Genomic DNA, 17082 nt, shown 5'->3' on the forward strand with positions numbered 1-17082 from the left:
TCACCGGGACACCCCGAGCGCCGGGGGAGCGGGTCCGGCTGCATGACTGGAACAGGGCCCACCGGGACACAGGAGAGCCCAGGACACTCGTGCGTGGGACCCTGCGCACACCAAGTGACAGACCCCAGCCGCTTCCAGGACACTGCCATCCCCAAGAAGGACCTCGTTTCCCGCAGCAGCCCTGGGGTGACGCACCAACCACTAAACCTCCTGGGGTCTGGGAGCGGACTGGGGTGAGGGGTCCGGGGGGTGGGAGAGGACCCGTCGGGGGGAGGGGGGGTTCCAGCACAGGGGCTGCAGCGTCCCACCAAGGGCCAGACAAAGAGGGTTTTATGGGGCTGCACCAGGCACAAACCCCATCCTTGGTCCTGTCCCTGGTCAGCCTAAATCATGTGCAGGAAAACCAGTAACAAGCCAAAGTCTGCTCCAGAGGCGGAACTTCCCAGGACCCCGTTCATCACAAGCCGTGCCACTGCTCAGGTACCGAGGGCACTCCCGGGTGCCGGGACCCTGGGGGGGGTGAGGGGTCTCTGCCCCTTGGAGGCACCTCAAGTGCATTGGGACCCCTCGGGGTGCGCGGGGCGGGACAGGCCGTGGCGGGCAGCACCGCTGGCAGAGCCATGGGGCCAGAGACCCTGGGCAGGAGAGGGACGGCCGGGGCTGGGCCAAGGGCTGCCAGGGAAGGTGCCAGTCCCTGCTTCGCGCACCCCTCCCTGTGGCACTGTGCCCCGGAGCAAAGAGCAAAGTTTCCAGCACATTTTCCCTCAAACAACAACGTTTCCAGAATGTTTTCCCTCTGGCCACTACATCTCTTAGGGATGCATTTACGGGAAGGGGGACTGGCCGCTGCAATCCCGAGCTGCCATACCCCTTGCCAGAAATGGCCGGGTATAGAGATAAGGCACGGGGGAAGAAAACTTTATAAGGAGAAAAACATTCCCCAAGTTTCTGGCACCTCAGTGTGAACTGCACAGCTCCTCTCCTCCCCCCATTTTTTTTTTTTTTTTTTTTTTTTTTTTTTTTTTTTGCAGCGCTTCCAGCCCCTGCCCCGGGGGAGGCTCCGGGGGCTGGCGGCGAGGGGCTGCGCCGGGCGGGCGGGGGGGCCGGCGCTTCCGAGAGGGAGCTGAACCCCCAGGGCAGCTTTTTTTTGGGTGGTTGTTTTTAATAGGTGGGACCGAAACCGCTCAGTTTCCTGGAAACTTTGTTTTCCCTTTCTTTCCCTCCACCATCCCCGGCCGCGGGGGTGTGCGCGGCGGCGGGCGCGGTATAAATGGAGCGAGCGGCGGGGCCGGGCGGCGGGCGCTGAGGGGCACCGGGACCGGGACCAGCACCGGGACCAGCACCAGCACCAGCACCGGGACCAGCACCATGGCCGAAGGTAAGGCGCAGGACGATGCCCCCCCGCAGGTGCCCGGTATTTCTGGCCCGCGGGGAGCACGGAGCGGCCGGAGCCCCCCGGGATCCCCCCCCCTCGCCACCACCTCCAGCCGCTGCGAGCTGGCACCGGGGCCACCGTCACCCCCCGGGGGAAGCAAAGGGCGACAAGCGGGGAGCCCGGGGCAGGGAGGAGAGCGGGGTGCTGTGTGGGGTGCGCTCCCCTCCCGCCCCGCAGCCACGGGGCTCCCCGCTGGCCGGGGCGACAGAGGGATTTGCAGGATGAAGTTTGGGGCTATTTAAAGCTTTTGGCGCTCTCAGAGAAGAGCGTTGACAGCTGGACTAAGAACACGCACCCACGTCCCACCCTGGTTTAAGGAGGATTTCTGGAGGCTCAGGCAGAAGTAATGCTTCTGGCCCTCAGAAATCCCCCGGTGCGGGTGGCTTTTCCGAGCCGGTGTGAGGGGGCAGGGACAAGCCCCTGGCTCCCCCAGAGCTGGCTCCAAAGTCCCAGGAAATGGGACTGGGCGATACTGGTGGGTGCTCAGCCCTGTCGTGATGCCCAGCGGGCTCCCGGCCCCCGGAGCGGTACCAGCGGGGGTCCTTGGGGTCCAGCACCGCCAGCCCCCAGAACGCTGAGCCGCGACACACTGGGCAGCTCTTGCTCCTGTGTGCTGAGGCCAGGGATCCTGCTGTCCCCCTCCCCACCCCTCTCTTGGCATCGATCCCTTTGGGAAGAGGCACCTGTGCTTTGAAAAAAATCTGCTTTTTGCTAAATCCACTAAGGATGATAACCCTGGGTGACTGGGACAAGGAGGGGCCCCAGTCCCGCTCTTACCACGCTTGTTTGCGACAGGTTTGGCTCGGTTTGCGCTCACACGGAGCGTGTGCTGTAGCACGGAGCCATGCTTCTGCGTGCAGAGGGGGAGGTGGCAAGGGAAAGGACCTTTTTGTGCGCCGTCCCCACTCCAGGGTCCCCATGGACCGGCTGGAGGGACCTTGCCCTTATTTATGGGCAGTCCCAGGTCTTGGGGTGCAGTGGTGAGCGGTGATAAGCCTGACTGCCTCCCTGGGATGCGCACTGCCGGGCCCCTGTGCCCAGAGAGCCAGGAGCAAGGCTTCCCTTTGGCTGAGGGGCAAGCATTTCCATCTGGCCCTGGCCCGAGGAGGGCTCGGTGACCACCACTGCTGGATCTGTGAAGGGTCCAGCCAGGGAGAGCCCTGACACGGGGGCAGCGAGCCGAGCATCGCCCCTCTGAGCCGCCCCAGTCCCGGACCGGTGCTGAGCTCACCCCATGCTCCCCTGCACTAAACATTTTTGCTTATTCTGGCAACGAAGCCGTCTGCCGGCGGAGCATTTAGGGGTCACTGGCCTTGAGCGGTGATGAACAATATCGCATGGCTCCAGCTCCCAGCCCTGCCCAGGCTGAGGGGGGAGAGCAGGACAGGCTGCCTGAGCCCGGAGGATCAGCCACCCCTTTGTCACCGAATTTATGGTCAGTCTCACCCATTTGTCTGCAGTCGCAGAGCGGTAAAGCTGCCGGGGAGCTGCCCTCAGCCTGGCTGAGGCTCAAAAACATCCCTGGCATTCTCCAGGCTTAGAGGCGCTTGTTTGGAGCGGGGGCACACAGACAGTAACCCCCGGCCGACGGGCCCCACGCCTCCCCGAAAGCGGAGATGAGCGCTGGGCTTTGTGCTGGTGCAAGATGCCGTGAGCCCTGGACCCAGCACAGCTCTGGCAGCACACGGGGCCCCCGCTGCGTGGTGATACCGTGAGAGGGCTACGCCACAGCGTGTGAAATTGGGCTGAGAGCTTGGTCAGCAGGGCAGCGCTTCGCTGTGAGCTTCGCCATGAGCCCAGCCTGCAGAGCCCTCCGGGAGGGATGCTCAGAGCACGGCACGGCCAGGGCTGCGCTGGGCACACCGGGGCCAGGCAGGGCAGCTTGGGCGGAGGAGGCTGGCAAAGCCCAGGCACCAAGGGCCCCAAAGGCAGGGCTTAGGGTGGGGGTAGCAGCCAGCCCCCTCTGCCCGAGCGGGGACGGCGTGTTTGGGGCACGGCTGCGCCCCGGGGAGCACACGGCAGAGGGGAGAGCCGTACCCGCTGCTGCCTTTGCAGATCTGGTGCTGGAGACGTGGGACCTGCAGTGCGAGCGCAACGGCCGGGAGCACCGGACAGCCGAGATGGGCTGCCGGCAGCTGGTGGTGCGGCGGGGGCAGCCCTTCACCATCACCCTGCGCTTCTCGGGCAGGGGCTACGAGGAGGGGGTGGACAAACTCGCCTTCAACGTCCAGACGGGTGAGTGCTGCCACGCGGCCATCGGCCCCAGCCCGAGGGCTCGCCCCATCACACACATTCCCTGTCCCCTCCCGGCAGAGGCTGGTGCTGGGCACAGCTTTTATACCAGAAGGGAGAGAAAAGGTAGAAAGTCGGCTCCATAATGAGAGCTGAAGGGAAGTGAGAAAGTAATAAAAAAAAAAAAGCCACTGCTTCCTCCACCTCCTCCTCCTGTGGCTGAGCCAGGCTCAGGGCCACGCCGCAGCCGCCGGCTCACCGGGAGGTGCCTCGGCTGTGCCTGGGGAACCCACCCGAGTCTCCTGCCCTTCTGAGAAACATCAGCAAAAGCAAATCTTTTCAGCCAGGGGGTTTCACAGCACTTTTTACCCTGCCACCCCTGGTCACTCAGACATCCCCAGAGCAGGGCTTGCTCAGGAAACACAAACCCTGGAGAAAGGAAACATTCCCACTGAGCTTGCCCAGCCCCACTGCAGCCCCCCGGAGTGGTGCCGGAGCCGGCACACGGGGCAGCCGCAGCACTGGCGCGTCCCTGGGGCTTCTCCTGCCTCTGCTGTGGCCCCAGCCAGAGCCCACTGGGAGCAGCAGGGACCGGGACATCGCTCCCGCGGCCAGAGCTGGGCACAGGCACCAGGCAGGGGCTCGGCCCCTGCCAATTCAGAGCAAAGGGAGAGGAAACTATTTCTTGGAGAAGAGTTATTTTGGGGCTGCAGCATCCTGCTGAGTCAACCAGGCCAGAATTCAAAGTGAAACTGCACCCAAGTTTCCTTGCAGTGTAAAAAGCTCTTTTTCTTTTCCTCCAAAAGCTCCGATCCCACTGTGGGGTGACAAACACAAACCCAGCACCCTCCAGCCTCACCCTAAGCTGGCAGCTCCCCCCGCTGCCCCCCAGCCTCAAGGCAGCCGTGGCAGGGGGGGTCTGCCCCCCCGCCGGGTTTTGGCGGGGTGCTGCTGCAGCCCGGGCAGTCCCAGCGAGGAGAAGGGCTGGAGCACAGCCCCGGCGCTTGCTGAGAAAGGGCAGAGGTGCTTCGGCTCTCGCGAAGGCACACGGCCACGTCCCTCACCGGGGCCAGGCCCACAGCCCCACCGGGGCAGGGGCTGCCAGACCTGTCCCCCCGAGACAGTGAAGCCACCGAGGCCATGTGCCACCTCCCACAGGAAAGAGGGGAACAGCTCCCTGCAAATATAAAGCCTGTATTTTCAAGCAGCTGTGTTTGAACAGCCCTGCTCAGGTGCCTGGGGCAGCTTCGAACGCAGGGAGGAGGAGGAGGAGAAAGAGGCAGGCTCCCCCACAGCAGCACCAGGCTGGCCCTTGCCAAAAGGACGGGGTTAGCTCAACCCGGCCTCCCCGAAAGGACAGAGAGGAGAAACCGTGTCACTCTCATGAGTTCATGAGTATTTTTGGTGACTCGCCTGGCGCCCTGCCCACGCTGCGGGCGAAGGCTGGCCGGGGACCAGCCCGGGGCTGTGCTCCTGGCAGGGGGGAGCAGATCACGGCGGCCCCGCTGCCGGCCAGCCCTGCACGGGCACCGGCCCCATCACGGAGCCGTGCCCGGCGTCACCGCTCCCCGGAGGAGCGGCCTCTGGAGCCGGCTGGGCGCAGGTGGCTTGGCCGCAGCTGCGTGCGCGGCGGGGCTGGCAGGGAGCACGCTGTCCTCGGCTCGGGCGCCGCGGCCACTGATGTAATGGCTCATCGGGGGGGTGTTTGCAGCAACGCCTGAGGTTGCGCACACGTAGCGGGGCTCCCGCCAAGAGCACCCCGGCCACGGGGCCTCCGGGGTTCACAGCCGGGCTCTGCGGCAGGACGGGGCTGCAGGGGCACTGCGCTCTGAGCGGAGGAGACACAGCATCGGGGTGGGCATCCCCTCCGCTCTCCTGGCCCTGGGGCACCCGTGGGGTGCATCCCTCCCTCCTGCCCCCTCCCAAACAGCAGGACACGCGCCTGAGCCTCCCACGGCGGGGCTGCCCCACATCCCCCGTACCCGACAGACCAAAGAGGGAACACGCCTGGGGCTCAAGAGCCGAGGTGCGGGCAGCTGCCGCAGGGCAGAGGCCATGGGAGCACCGTGGGGCACTTGAGGGGCAGGTCCCCGTGGCGTGGGGCTCGCAGAGCCCCCAGGAGAGCAAACGTGCTCCTTCTTGGCAGGGCCCTGCCCCATCGAGACATCGGGAACCAGGTCCCACTTCGCTGTGACCGATGTCCCGGAGGAATCGAGCTGGAGTGCCGTGGTGCAGCAGCAGGATGGGGAATCCCTCTCGGTCTCGCTCTGCTCCCCCACCAGCGCCCGCATTGGCCGCTACAGCCTGACACTGGAAACCTCCACCGGCTACCAGGGCACCAGCTGCCACATCGGGGACTTCGTTCTGCTCTTTAACGCCTGGCACCCAGGTGAGGGTTTCACCGCCCCGAGACCAGGGGACAGAGCACGAGCCGCCCCCCGGCTCTGCCGGCGCATCCCTGGAGGCCTCGCACTGTTGCAGGTGCCCCAAGCCCTGCCCAGAGTTTGGGTCTAAGCAGAAATCTCCACTTTGCTTCCACCTCCACGTGGTCCCCCCAGCAGGTCTGGGTCACGAGCACTGTCCCCCAATCCAGGACACACACAGCAGCCCCTTTGCCAGTGCCCCAAACACCCAGTGCCCCATCCCTGCCGCCCCACAGGAGCTCACCTCTGCGGTGCTGGTGTGAAGCCCTGGCAACAGCTCCCCACTGAGCAGCAGGCAGAAGGAGAAGCCCCTAATTACCCCTAATTGCACCCACCTGGCCTGGCCCTGCCCACTCCCTGCCCCCCTCCACCCGGTCTGGGCACCCAGTTGTGGGCTCAGGGCCGAGCCCGGGGTGCTCCTGGGGGTGCTCCTGTCCCGGTGAAATGGGGGAAGCCCACCACAGAAAGGAGACTCAGTGGGTTTAATGACCCTGGGCAAACAACAGCCGGGATTTTCATCTCTCCGTGTCCTTCCTCCGCCCCGAGGAGCAGCCCCGCGCTGCCCTGCTCCCAGCTCCACCCTGCCAGGTCTGGGCAGAAACCGGTTTCCTGAATCCCAAACACTCCGTGCTGGCTCTGCCGAGATAAGAGGCTTTAGGAAGCTTTGCTGGCCCAGGGTTGTGCCGAGCACTGGCACTGAGGATATCTGTCATGGAGTTTTTCTGAAAACATTTCCAGTAAATAGTGATTTTACCATCAGCAACTGCTGTGCAAGCAAAATGGCTTCGGCCGCGATCTCAGCCAGTGCTCCCAGATCCCACTGCTCGCTTCTCCCCCCGGGGAGGGTTCCCATCCTGGGAAAAGGCCGGACTCCATAAAACAAAAGGGAGGAAATAAAGAGAAACGAAAGAATGGAAAAGAAAACCACAGGCCCACTGAACGTTTCCCATCAGTTCAAATCAAACTGGGTTGAAATTCTCCAGCAGCTGTTTCGGATGGGAGCAGTTCCAGCCCCTGTTGCCTCATTTCCCACCAGCTCCGTCCCTGGGGGGGAGCCCTGAGCGGGTGGGGGGCTGGGGGGCAGAGCCCCATCCCCATCTCTTGCTCTCCCCGCAGAGGACACGGTTTTCCTCCGAGACGAGGACGAGCGCTGTGAGTACGTGCTGTCCCAGCAAGGGCTCATCTTCCAGGGCACCCGGGACTACATCACCTCCACCCCCTGGAACTTCGGCCAGGTGAGCTGGGCAGGGCCCCCCCAGGCCCCCCGGGCCCCCCAGCCGAGCCCAGATGTGCAGCCCTGGCGATGCAGGGCATGGGGACTGGTGCCACGTGTGTGCCCCCAGATGTGCACCCCAAATGCAGCCAACAACCTTGGGAAGGATCCAGACCCCGCCATGCAGACATGACAGGAAAAAAGAAAAAAAAAAAAAAAAAAAAAAAAAAAAGGGGAATTTCCAAGAAGGGAACGCAGCGGAGCGAGGGGAGCCTTCCTGCACGGCTCCTGGGGGCCTCGGGGCCACACGCTCCTAATCGGGGTGGCCACGCTGGGCTGGGAGCCGGCGCCCGATAACGCGGCACCGTGCCGGCTGCGCCGATAAGGCAGCGCCCAAGCCGCAGCCCCCCGCGACCGCGCTGCGCCCCGGCACTGCGGGACCCCGGCTGCCCACCCCAGCTCCGGGCTCTCCCGGGGTGTGGGGGCTGCAGGGCTGGCGGGAGCGGGGGTGCCCCTGGCCCCCGCAGGATCCGGGCCTCAGTTCGGGGAAGGGCTGTGACTCAGCCAGCGATGGGAAATCGGTGGTTTCTCCCGGGGGGCAGGTCCATGCCTGACCCCCGTGCAGCGGCGGCTGCAGGAAGCAGGATGCGGCCCCGGTGCGAGGGCGGGAGCTTCGCAGGCTGAGCCTCGGCCGGCCGCCGCGCCAGCCCCTCGCCCTGGTGGCACAAACGAGGGGACCCCGGGGCTGCACGACCCCCGCGTGCCCGGCAGCCCCGCTTGCAGGGGGAGCTGGTGAGCCAGGGAGGGGGGACGGAGGCGGGAGAGCCCCTGCGCACCCCAGGGACCTCACACACCTTTTCTCCCCGCTCTGCCCCAGTTCGAGGACGACATCTTGTCCATCTGCCTCAAGCTGCTGGACACTAACCCCAAATTCCTGAGGGACCAGAACCAGGACTGCTCCCGCCGCAACGACCCCGTGTACATCGGCAGGGTGGTGAGCGCCATGGTGAGTCCCGCAGGGCACCCAGCAGGGTGTCCCCAGGGTCCCCAGCACCCCGTGTCCCCGGGGTGCAAACACCCCTCCACCCACTTTCCCCACAGCTGCAGCTTGCAACTACAGCTGTGACAGAGGTGGCCTTTACCCTCGCAGTTACACCAGTTTCTTGACCCAGGGTGTTGCACAACCCCTTTACAACCTCTCATGCTATCACTCTTATATCACATATATATATATGTATATATAAAAGGTCTTTTTAGGAGGAGAGAAATAGCAGAGGTGGGCCCATGCCATCCCAGGAGCAGTCTGTGCTCCTTGCTGTCTGCTGCAGGTGACAATCATACCCAGACTCCCAGGTGGGAGGGTGTGTTTCTAAAACCCATCCCCAGTTAGCGCAGCCCGGTTAAGGCCCCTCCCTCCACCCACTCCGGGTGCCCGCGGACGCGGCGCAAGGCCGTGCCGGGATGCCCACCTCCGCCTGCACCCTGCAGCCCGGCGAGCTCGTGCAGGGCTCCAGGATGGCGCAGGGGGGTGGCAGCACGTGTGGGCTGGGGGAAGGCCCCTTCCCTCCCTCTTCAGCCTGCTCCGGCCCCTCCCTGCCCGTCTGTCTGTCCGTCCCTCGCAGCCCCTCTTGCCCTGCCACAGGTCAACTGTAATGACGAGGACCTGGGGGTGCTGGCGGGGCGGTGGGACAACCGGTACGAGGATGGGATGAGCCCGATGGCCTGGATTGGGAGCGTGGATATTCTCAAGAGGTGGAAGAAGTTTGGGTGCCAGCCAGTCAAGTACGGGCAGTGCTGGGTCTTCGCCGCCGTGGCGTGTACCGGTGAGAGCAGACGTCTCCCCTCTCCCCATCCCCACAGGATGGGGTCACCCGTGTCCCCCCACCTCCCACCCACTCCCTGGGCTGCAGCAGGAGGGAACCCCGGGGGCTGATTACAATCAGCCCACAATGATTGCTGAGCGGTTAAGCTCTCTGTTATTCTAATTTGTCAGGAAATGGATGAAAAAAAATGATAGAAAAGGGCTCTGGCTTTCCAGTTAAGGATGCCTCCCCAGCCAGGCGGAGAGGGAGGGGCTGGATGCATAGCACAGGAGAAGGAAAGTGGCTTTAAGGTCAATTTTGCAATAAAACCATGAATCCATTGAACTCAAAATAATTTCACTGTCAGCGGGGCAGTCAGGCTGGGGCGAAAGAAGAAAAATCCCAGGCTGGTTTCTGTTGAGAAGTGCATACGCACACACATGCTTGCACAATTTCACCCTGGCAAAAACGCTGCACTTGCAGGGCTGCATGAGCGCACGTGTGCATTTATATATCACAGATACACGAGAACCTTTTTAGAGGAGAGAAATAGCAGAAATCTAAAGTGGATTTTCCGCAACTCACAGAAGTTTATAGCCTTCCTTTGAAGCACTATAACTACCTCCCCGTTCCCCAGGGAGCTCCGCTCGCAGTAGAAGGCAGCTGTGAGATTAAATAAGAGGTCGCAGCACGCTGCCGCCTGTGCACTCCCTCAAAAGCACTCGCAGCCGCTTTTGTGCCTTTTTCCTACCGCAGTATCAGAACCCAGCAGGCAGCCGGTGCCGCGTGCCACCCGTCTCCCCGCGGCACGCCGAGTCCCGCATCCCACGGCGGCTGCAGGAACCGGCTCGTCCCGGGGATGAGTCCCCAGGGACCCCTCTGAGGGGGGAAGGGGAGGGCAGGAGCGGGGCACAGCCGGGCCCCCCCCTCACCCTGCCCTGCCTCCCTGCAGTCATGCGGTGCCTGGGGATCCCCAGCCGGGTGGTCACCAACTACAACTCGGCCCACGACACCAACGGCAACCTGGTCATTGACCGCTACCTCAGCGAGGTGGGGGAGGAGGACCGGCGCTCCAAGGACATGATCTGGTGAGCAGGGCGGCGGGACCCCGGCCCGCCCGCCCCCGCGGCACCCATGGCCCGGGGGGTGCCGGGGGAGGCGGCGGCCCCGACGTCCTGGCTTCCCTTGCAGGAACTTCCACTGCTGGGTGGAATCCTGGATGGCCCGTCCAGACCTGGCACAGGGCTATGACGGCTGGCAGGCGCTGGACCCCACGCCCCAGGAGAAGAGCGAAGGTACGGGGTGCACAGCGGGGGCGCGCCATCCCGCCCCCGGCCCGGCAGGGGCCCTGTCCCCCCGCCGTGAGCACGTCTTGCCCCTGCGGTGGCCGGTCCCCGGGCGGTGACGGCGGCCCCGGTCCCCGCAGGGGTTTTCTGCTGCGGGCCGGCCCCCGTCAGAGCCATCAAGGAGGGCGACCTGCAGCTGAAGTACGACATCCCCTTCGTCTTTGCGGAGGTGAACGCCGACGTGGTGTACTGGGTGGTGCGGCCCGATGGGTCGCAGAAGAAGAGCACCCACTCCTCGGTCGTGGGGAAGAACATCAGCACCAAGAGCGTGGGCAGGGACAGCAGGGAGGACATCACCCACACCTACAAGTACCCGGAGGGTACGGGGTGGAGCGGGGCAGAGACGCCCTGGGAAGGGGCTGGATCTTGGGAAACAGAGTGGGGAAACGATTAATTAACGCAGCAGCTGCACCAGGAGGGCTCCAGGGAGCAGGGCGAAGCAGCCCGCACTGTGCCCTCCCGGTTCCCCCCCCCGGAACCACGTTTTTTTTTCACGCACCGCAGGGTCTGAAAAGGAGAGAGAAGTGTTTGCGAAGGCAGAGCACGAGAAGCACTCTCTGAGGGAGGAGGACGAGGGGCTGCACCTCAAGATCAAGCTGTCAGACGGTGCGAACAACGGCTGCGACTTCGACGTCCTCGCCGTCATCAACAACAACACAGACACAGAGCGAGCCTGCAGGCTCATGCTGTGCGCTCGGACCGCCAGCTACAGCGGCACCGTCGGGCCCCAGTGCGGGATGAAGGACCTGCTGAACGTCACCCTCGCCCCCCGGGCAGGTAAGAGCCTGGCTGGCAGCGAGGAGGGGATGCTTCGGTGAGGGCCGGGGTCAGGTCAGCGATTTTCCCGTGTTCAGCTGCATCTCCGGGGTCTGCGGTGAGGCCTCGGTGCCGGGACCAGGGATGGGTCACCCTGGCAGAGCACCACGGTGCTGGCCGGGGCCAGGGCAGCCCCCACTGCCGCCGGGTCCAGGCTCCGCACCGACCCCTTTCCAGAGAGGAAAGCCTGGTCTCAGCCACCCGCTCCGCAGACATCCCGTCGGGGGGGTCAGGACCAGTGGGAAGGGCTGCGGGCCCGCACAGAGCCCCACAGCCCCACTTGGGAAGCGGGGGGCAGCACGAACCTTCCCGAAAGCACAGTGTGAGCCAAGGCTTTGCTTTCAGCCTTCCCCGTCCAGCCTGGCCCTGCGCTGCAGGGCTGGTTGTGTCCCCTCCGGCGGTACCACCACCACCGGTCCGGTCCGTCCAGTCAGCACGCTCCAGGCTGGCAGCGATCTGAGCTTTCTGTTCAGTCCTGGGGAATAAGGGCAGCGTTAAAGCGTGGCCTGGGGCTGGGCGGCAGGGACAGCCAGCACCCAGCGCTGGTGCCGGGGCGTTTATCCATCCCACGGCACCCCCGAGCCCCAGTGACCGCCGTGGTGGGCAAAGCCTGGGCCGGCGGGGGCCCGTGCAAGCTGCAGCTCCTTCCCGAGGCTGCTCGGCAAGCGATGCTCCTTCGGGGGCTTCTGCCTCAGTCACCCCCCGCCGTTTTAGTGCTGGAAAGGCATTTGGAGCACAACTGCCGTTGCATCCGTGACGCTCTCGTCCCCGGGCGCTGTCCTGCTCCCCCAGGCAGCCCCAGCAGGATTTTCCCACAGGCTGGGGAGCAGGACTGGCCCTGGGTCAGCTCTGCCAGCACGGCCCCAGGCTGGGTGAGCACAGCACTGGGTTTTGTTGCCCACACTGGTTACAGCAGCGCTGAATCTCTCGGCATCTCCTTGGGCCGGCGCGATGTCTCACAGCGTTTCGCCATGGAGCTCTTGGCGTGGGCCTGATGAACCTTCATTTGCCTTTGTTACAAATTAGCATTACCGCCTGGTAATTAAACAAGAGTCTTGATTTATGTCAGTTTTCCACAGACCCTTCAGAGCTTGGAGACGTAATACATCTGGAGCAGACTAATCTATGCCAGGATCTGCTCTGCTCATGGGGCCCGTAGCAAACGCAGCACTGGGCGCTCTGCCCCGTTGGGCTGCGTTAGGGGAATAAGGAATGTGCCCGCTCGGGGCTGCGCAGGGAAGAGGGACACTGGCACCCTGTCCCCACGGTGTCAGCCCCAGCAGGTCCCAGCACCCACAGAGCTGCTCTGGAGCCTTTGGCTACCGGGACGGCGGGGGCCTTTATGGTCTTTAACATTCCTGTCCATGAGTTAATCCAACATCATTTTCTCTGAGACTTTAATTACGAGCTCCTGAAGCTTCTCCCCCCAGCTCCTGCTTGGGAATAAGGTCCCCGGGACTCCCCCCATTGCAGCCTTTAGGGGAGCCCTGCGCTCTGTGCTGGCACAGGGACCCCAGCCTGAGCAGGGCTGGACCCGTCCCCCCGCCCCCCTCCAGCCTTGGCCGATGCTCCAGCACTTCGCGTCCTGTGCCGGGAACGCCAGGCTTCGCTTCCAGCAGTCACGTCCCCTGCGGGCTCCCTCCCCGGGGCAGCTCCACAGCTGGCTGCCTTCAGCCTCCTTCCCCCCCAGCACGGGCCAGCCCCGTCCCCAGAGGGCTCCGGGATAAACACTCGGCGCTGGGCGAGGGCGGCTGCCGGGGAGCCGGGCTGCCTCCCGCCACTGAAGCCCCTCGGGGTCCCAGTGCAGGTGCATCCCCCGGTCCTGCCCTGGCACGTGGCTCCTTCCCATCCCCACACCCTGCACGTGGCTGCGAGGTCTCTCCCCAAAGCCCCAGACCAGGCGCTCGCAGCCTCACTCCCTGCCTGGGGGGGGGGCAGCCCCAGCACCCCGGTAGCACCCCCAGAACCCGGCCGGGCACAGGGTGAGGGGCTGCAGGTATCTGCGGCTCGTTTGGGAAACAGCGGGGATCTGGGGGTTGATGACAGCTAAATACAACCTGTTTTCTTTGGGAAGTGGTTAGGATTGACACCCCCCAGCGCAGGCTTGTTCGTGGGCTCATGGGGCCGTGCCTACCCCACAGTGCCCCTTCCCCCCCCAGGGGTACCCCCACTGCTGCGGGGACCCTGCTCCCCCGAGACTTTCCCGCCCTTGCAAGGCGCCTGGAGAAGCTCCTGGGGAGCCCAGCCCAGCCCAGCAGCAGCCATGGGCGCAGGATTAGGGAGGGGGTTAGCCCTGACCCCCCTTCTGCTTCCCCTTGCAGCGAAGAGCGTGCCGCTGCGTGTCCTGTACGAGAAGTACAGGGAGAGCCTGACCCAGGACAACCTCATCAAGGTGGTGGCTCTCCTGACCGAGTACCAGACCGGCGACGTCGTTGTGGCTGTCAGGGACATCTACATCCAGAACCCGGAGATCAAGATCAGGGTAAGGGCCCAGCACCCTATACTGGGGGGGGGGGCTCTGGGGGGGGGAATTTCCCACTGATGGGGAGTTGGTCCAAGCGACCCGAGCCCTGAGGCTGGGGCGAGCCCACCATGGCGGGGTTTGGTCCTGCATCCCCGGGGACCTGCCTCAGCCCCGCCAGGCTCAGGGCAGCGGGAGCACTGCAGCCCCCAGGGCAGTGCCGGGGGTCCAACCCCTCCTGCCTGCAGATTTTAGGGGAGCCGATGCAGAATCGGAAGCTGGTGGCGGAGATCAGCCTGGTGAACCCCCTCGCAGCCCCCCTGAACAACTGCGTGTTCGTGGTGGAGGGCGCCGGCCTCACCGACGGGCAGCAGGTCAAGGAGCTGTAAGAGCTTTTCTTCTCTTCACCTGGCCGGGCCCTTCCAATTGGGGTGGGGGTGGATTTTTGTGCCTGGAGCCCCCCAGGGAGGGCGGCCCTGGGGCACAGTGGGAGCTGGGGCTGCACTGGTCCCTGCGGGACGTGGGGGCTCAGAGCATCTCTGCCCCATGCCTCACTGGGGAGGGGGGCTCAGCCACGACACGGGGGTCCCAGCGCCGTCCTGTGGCACCGTGGGCACGGGGAGGGTGATGGGTTGTCGGGAGGGAGAGGGGCCACCCCAGTGACCCCCTGCCCTCCCCCAGCGAGGGGCCCATGGAGCCGCAGGCGGAGGCCAAGTTCAGGCTGGATTTCGTGCCGCGCCAGTCGGGGCTGCGCAAGCTGATGGTGGACTTCGAGAGCAACAAGCTGACGGGGGTGAAGGGCTACCGCAACGTCATCATCGCGCCCCAGCCCAAGTGAGCGGCTACCGTGGCCCCCCCCCGCCGCTGCAGACACCCTGCCTCCCCTCCTGCTCGGGGGCTCGCCAGCCCCCACCCCGCTTTAACCCAAGATGCTCCCAGCGGTGCGGGGAAGGGCAACTGCCGAAGCCCAGCCCGGCCCCGACGCGGCAGCCACGGTGCCGCGCTCCCCCCCCCCCGAGCCGGGACGGGAGAGAGGGGCCGGGGGTGTTTGGGGGCTCCCTGCGGCAGCCCCTCGGTTCACTGCCTTTCCCTCACCCCGCGGGGTGGAAACATCCCCAGCCTGCCCGTGCCCCAGCCTGGGCGCAGCAGGGACCCCCCCGAGCCCCCCCCTCCTCCCGCAGCGCTGGCAGCCCCGGGCTGCAGAGCAGATCTCATAAACCAAACCCCGGAACGCCCTCCCCCAGCACTGACTGCACCTCAGCCATGCTCACGCGTGCCATTGCAACGCTCTGAACAGGATTGTATACTGTGAGCACGAAGCTGTTTATATGCTATACACAGATATAACAAATCTATTTATAGCTATATAAATATATATTGCGTACAACCCTACTGCATAGGTAAAGCAGGGAATTTGCTTTAATAACTGTTTCTGTCACTGCAAACACTGCAGTCAGGGATGGGATGTTACCTTGACACTAATTAACTACGCCAGCACTGACTAGAAGCTATTTTTCACGTTTAAAGCCAGACCTGGCACCTGAGCATCCCCTGCAAGCAGAGGCACCCAGCAGCCCCTTGCCCAGGGCTGAGCAGGCGGGGGGGGGGGAGTTCCCCCCAGCCCAGCACTGGGGGTTGCTGAGGGGCCCAGCGTTCACTGCCCTAAAGCCCCGCTGCCAGCCCCGCTCCAGCCACCTCCCTGTGCCCCCAGGGTGCTCTGCAGCTCAGGGGCTTTGCCAGAAGGAGCGCTGGCCCCCCAGGCCAATGCCAGTGCCACATTCCCGGCGCGTTTCTCTCATAGCAGGAAGGGCACCGCGCTGCGACTGTGCACAAAGGGCAGGAGAGAAAAACCTGTACAGGAAATTAAACAAACAGGTTCTGCACGCCCAGGCTCTCCTCAGGGCGGCCCGCGGGCAGCAAGCGCAGGCCAGCAGCCGAAGCACAAGAAATGCAACCTGGGAGCGAGGGAAAAGGGGTGGCCGAGCGCAGGGATTTGTCTCAAGCCTGGGACAGGGGTCAGGGCACTGCTCAACATAAGCACTTCCCACGCCAGAGCACAACCCTCCCGCTTTCTCCCCACAAACGCCGCGGGAGCCTCCCTGCCCCCCCTTAAACAGACACCAGGAAACCCATTTCGGAACTGGTGGTCTCCTGCTGCAGCCAAGGGTCCCCCCCATCCACAGCAGCCCTGGGCAGAGGGGACGCTCACCCAAACTGGGGACAGTCTGTAGCACAAGGGGACCCCGCTCGGGGAGCTCGCACCCGGCTGGCCCCAGTCACCCCACGCTGGTGGAGTGGGAGCTGGAACGTTTCCTGCCCGGGACAGCTCGTCCTCCAGCTTCCCTTTTTGTTTATCTTGGAGATGAGATCAGCTCCCCACGTGCAGCGCTCCAGCCACAGCTGCCGGCCTCTCCCGAGCCTGGCCGGGGGTCCGTGGCCAGGGGTCCCAGTGCCCCAGCTCTGCTCCCCCCACGCTCCATCCCGGCCCCGGGCAGGCGGCAGGCGCGGGGCTGGCACAGGCACCGCCGGGCTCCGGCTCTCTTTGTGCCAGCGGGATAGCTGGCAGACAAAATCTTGCAAGACAACCCTCCAGCACGGCCACACGATCCTTCTCCCCGTACCTTGTGGGGGTTTAACCAGCACATCTCCATCACACTTTCCTTGAATACCCCCCGAGAACGCAGCCGGGACCACCGCAGGGATGCTGGAGGGGAGGAAGGATCCGGCCCCATGGGATGGCTGAGCAGCTGCCCCGAGCAGCTCTCCCAAGGGACAGAAATTGCGAGTGCCCACCCCGCGGTGTGCCAACAGGACGGGAGATGTGGGGACAGGGATTCTCTCCTCCTCCTGCAGCCGGGAGGGCGAGTGGTGAGGACAACACCGGCCCCCGCTCCGGCAGCACCGGCCCCGGGACACAAGTCCCAGGAGCAGAGAGAGCTGCAGAGGAGCAGCGGTGCCTGAAAGAGTTAACAGCATGAACCCCGCGCTGCCTTCCCTTGTCAGGAACATTCCTCAGAGCCAGCGATGATGCACAGCCTTACTTTAAAGAGCATTTGTTACACACAGCTCTGCTGAGCCAGGCTTCAAGCTGCTCAATGCCTGGTTTAAAAATAACCGGCAGCTCCTCTGGTTCGAAGCTGGGTCCTGATAAAATAAACATTAGCACAGCTATTTCTGAAGGTCACTCCCATCCATCTGAGGCTCGGCAGAGCAAGGCTGCTTTGACGAGAAATGAGCTCGTAAGAGACTCCAAATGGTGCATTTACGGTTTGGCTCTGGGGCTTGGCTCTCTTTCGGGCTGGTTATCCACCAACCACCACCCCCTTCCAGACCGTTTGCAGAGCCTAAGGACAA

General features: G+C 64.3%; 1 protein-coding gene across 1 annotated transcript; it reads left to right on the forward strand.

Moving 5' to 3' along the window:
* The first annotated feature begins 1083 nt into the window (after nucleotides 1-1083).
* On the forward strand, nucleotides 1084-15120 carry TGM2 (transglutaminase 2). The gene is made up of 13 exons (XM_042800795.1): nucleotides 1084-1378; nucleotides 3491-3670; nucleotides 5814-6056; nucleotides 7207-7325; nucleotides 8181-8309; nucleotides 8946-9126; nucleotides 10058-10193; nucleotides 10297-10400; nucleotides 10532-10771; nucleotides 10956-11228; nucleotides 13589-13749; nucleotides 13977-14113; nucleotides 14410-15120. The coding sequence occupies exons 1-13, from the start codon at nucleotides 1369-1371 to the stop codon at nucleotides 14564-14566; spliced, it is 2070 nt and encodes a 689-aa protein (XP_042656729.1). The 5' UTR covers nucleotides 1084-1368; the 3' UTR covers nucleotides 14567-15120.
* The last annotated feature ends 1962 nt before the right edge of the window (nucleotides 15121-17082 follow it).

The sequence above is a fragment of the Tyto alba genome, unplaced genomic scaffold (assembly GCF_018691265.1).
Source record: "Tyto alba isolate M040663 unplaced genomic scaffold, T.alba_DEE_v4.0 Super-Scaffold_33, whole genome shotgun sequence".
NCBI classification, from domain to species: Eukaryota; Metazoa; Chordata; class Aves; order Strigiformes; family Tytonidae; genus Tyto; species Tyto alba.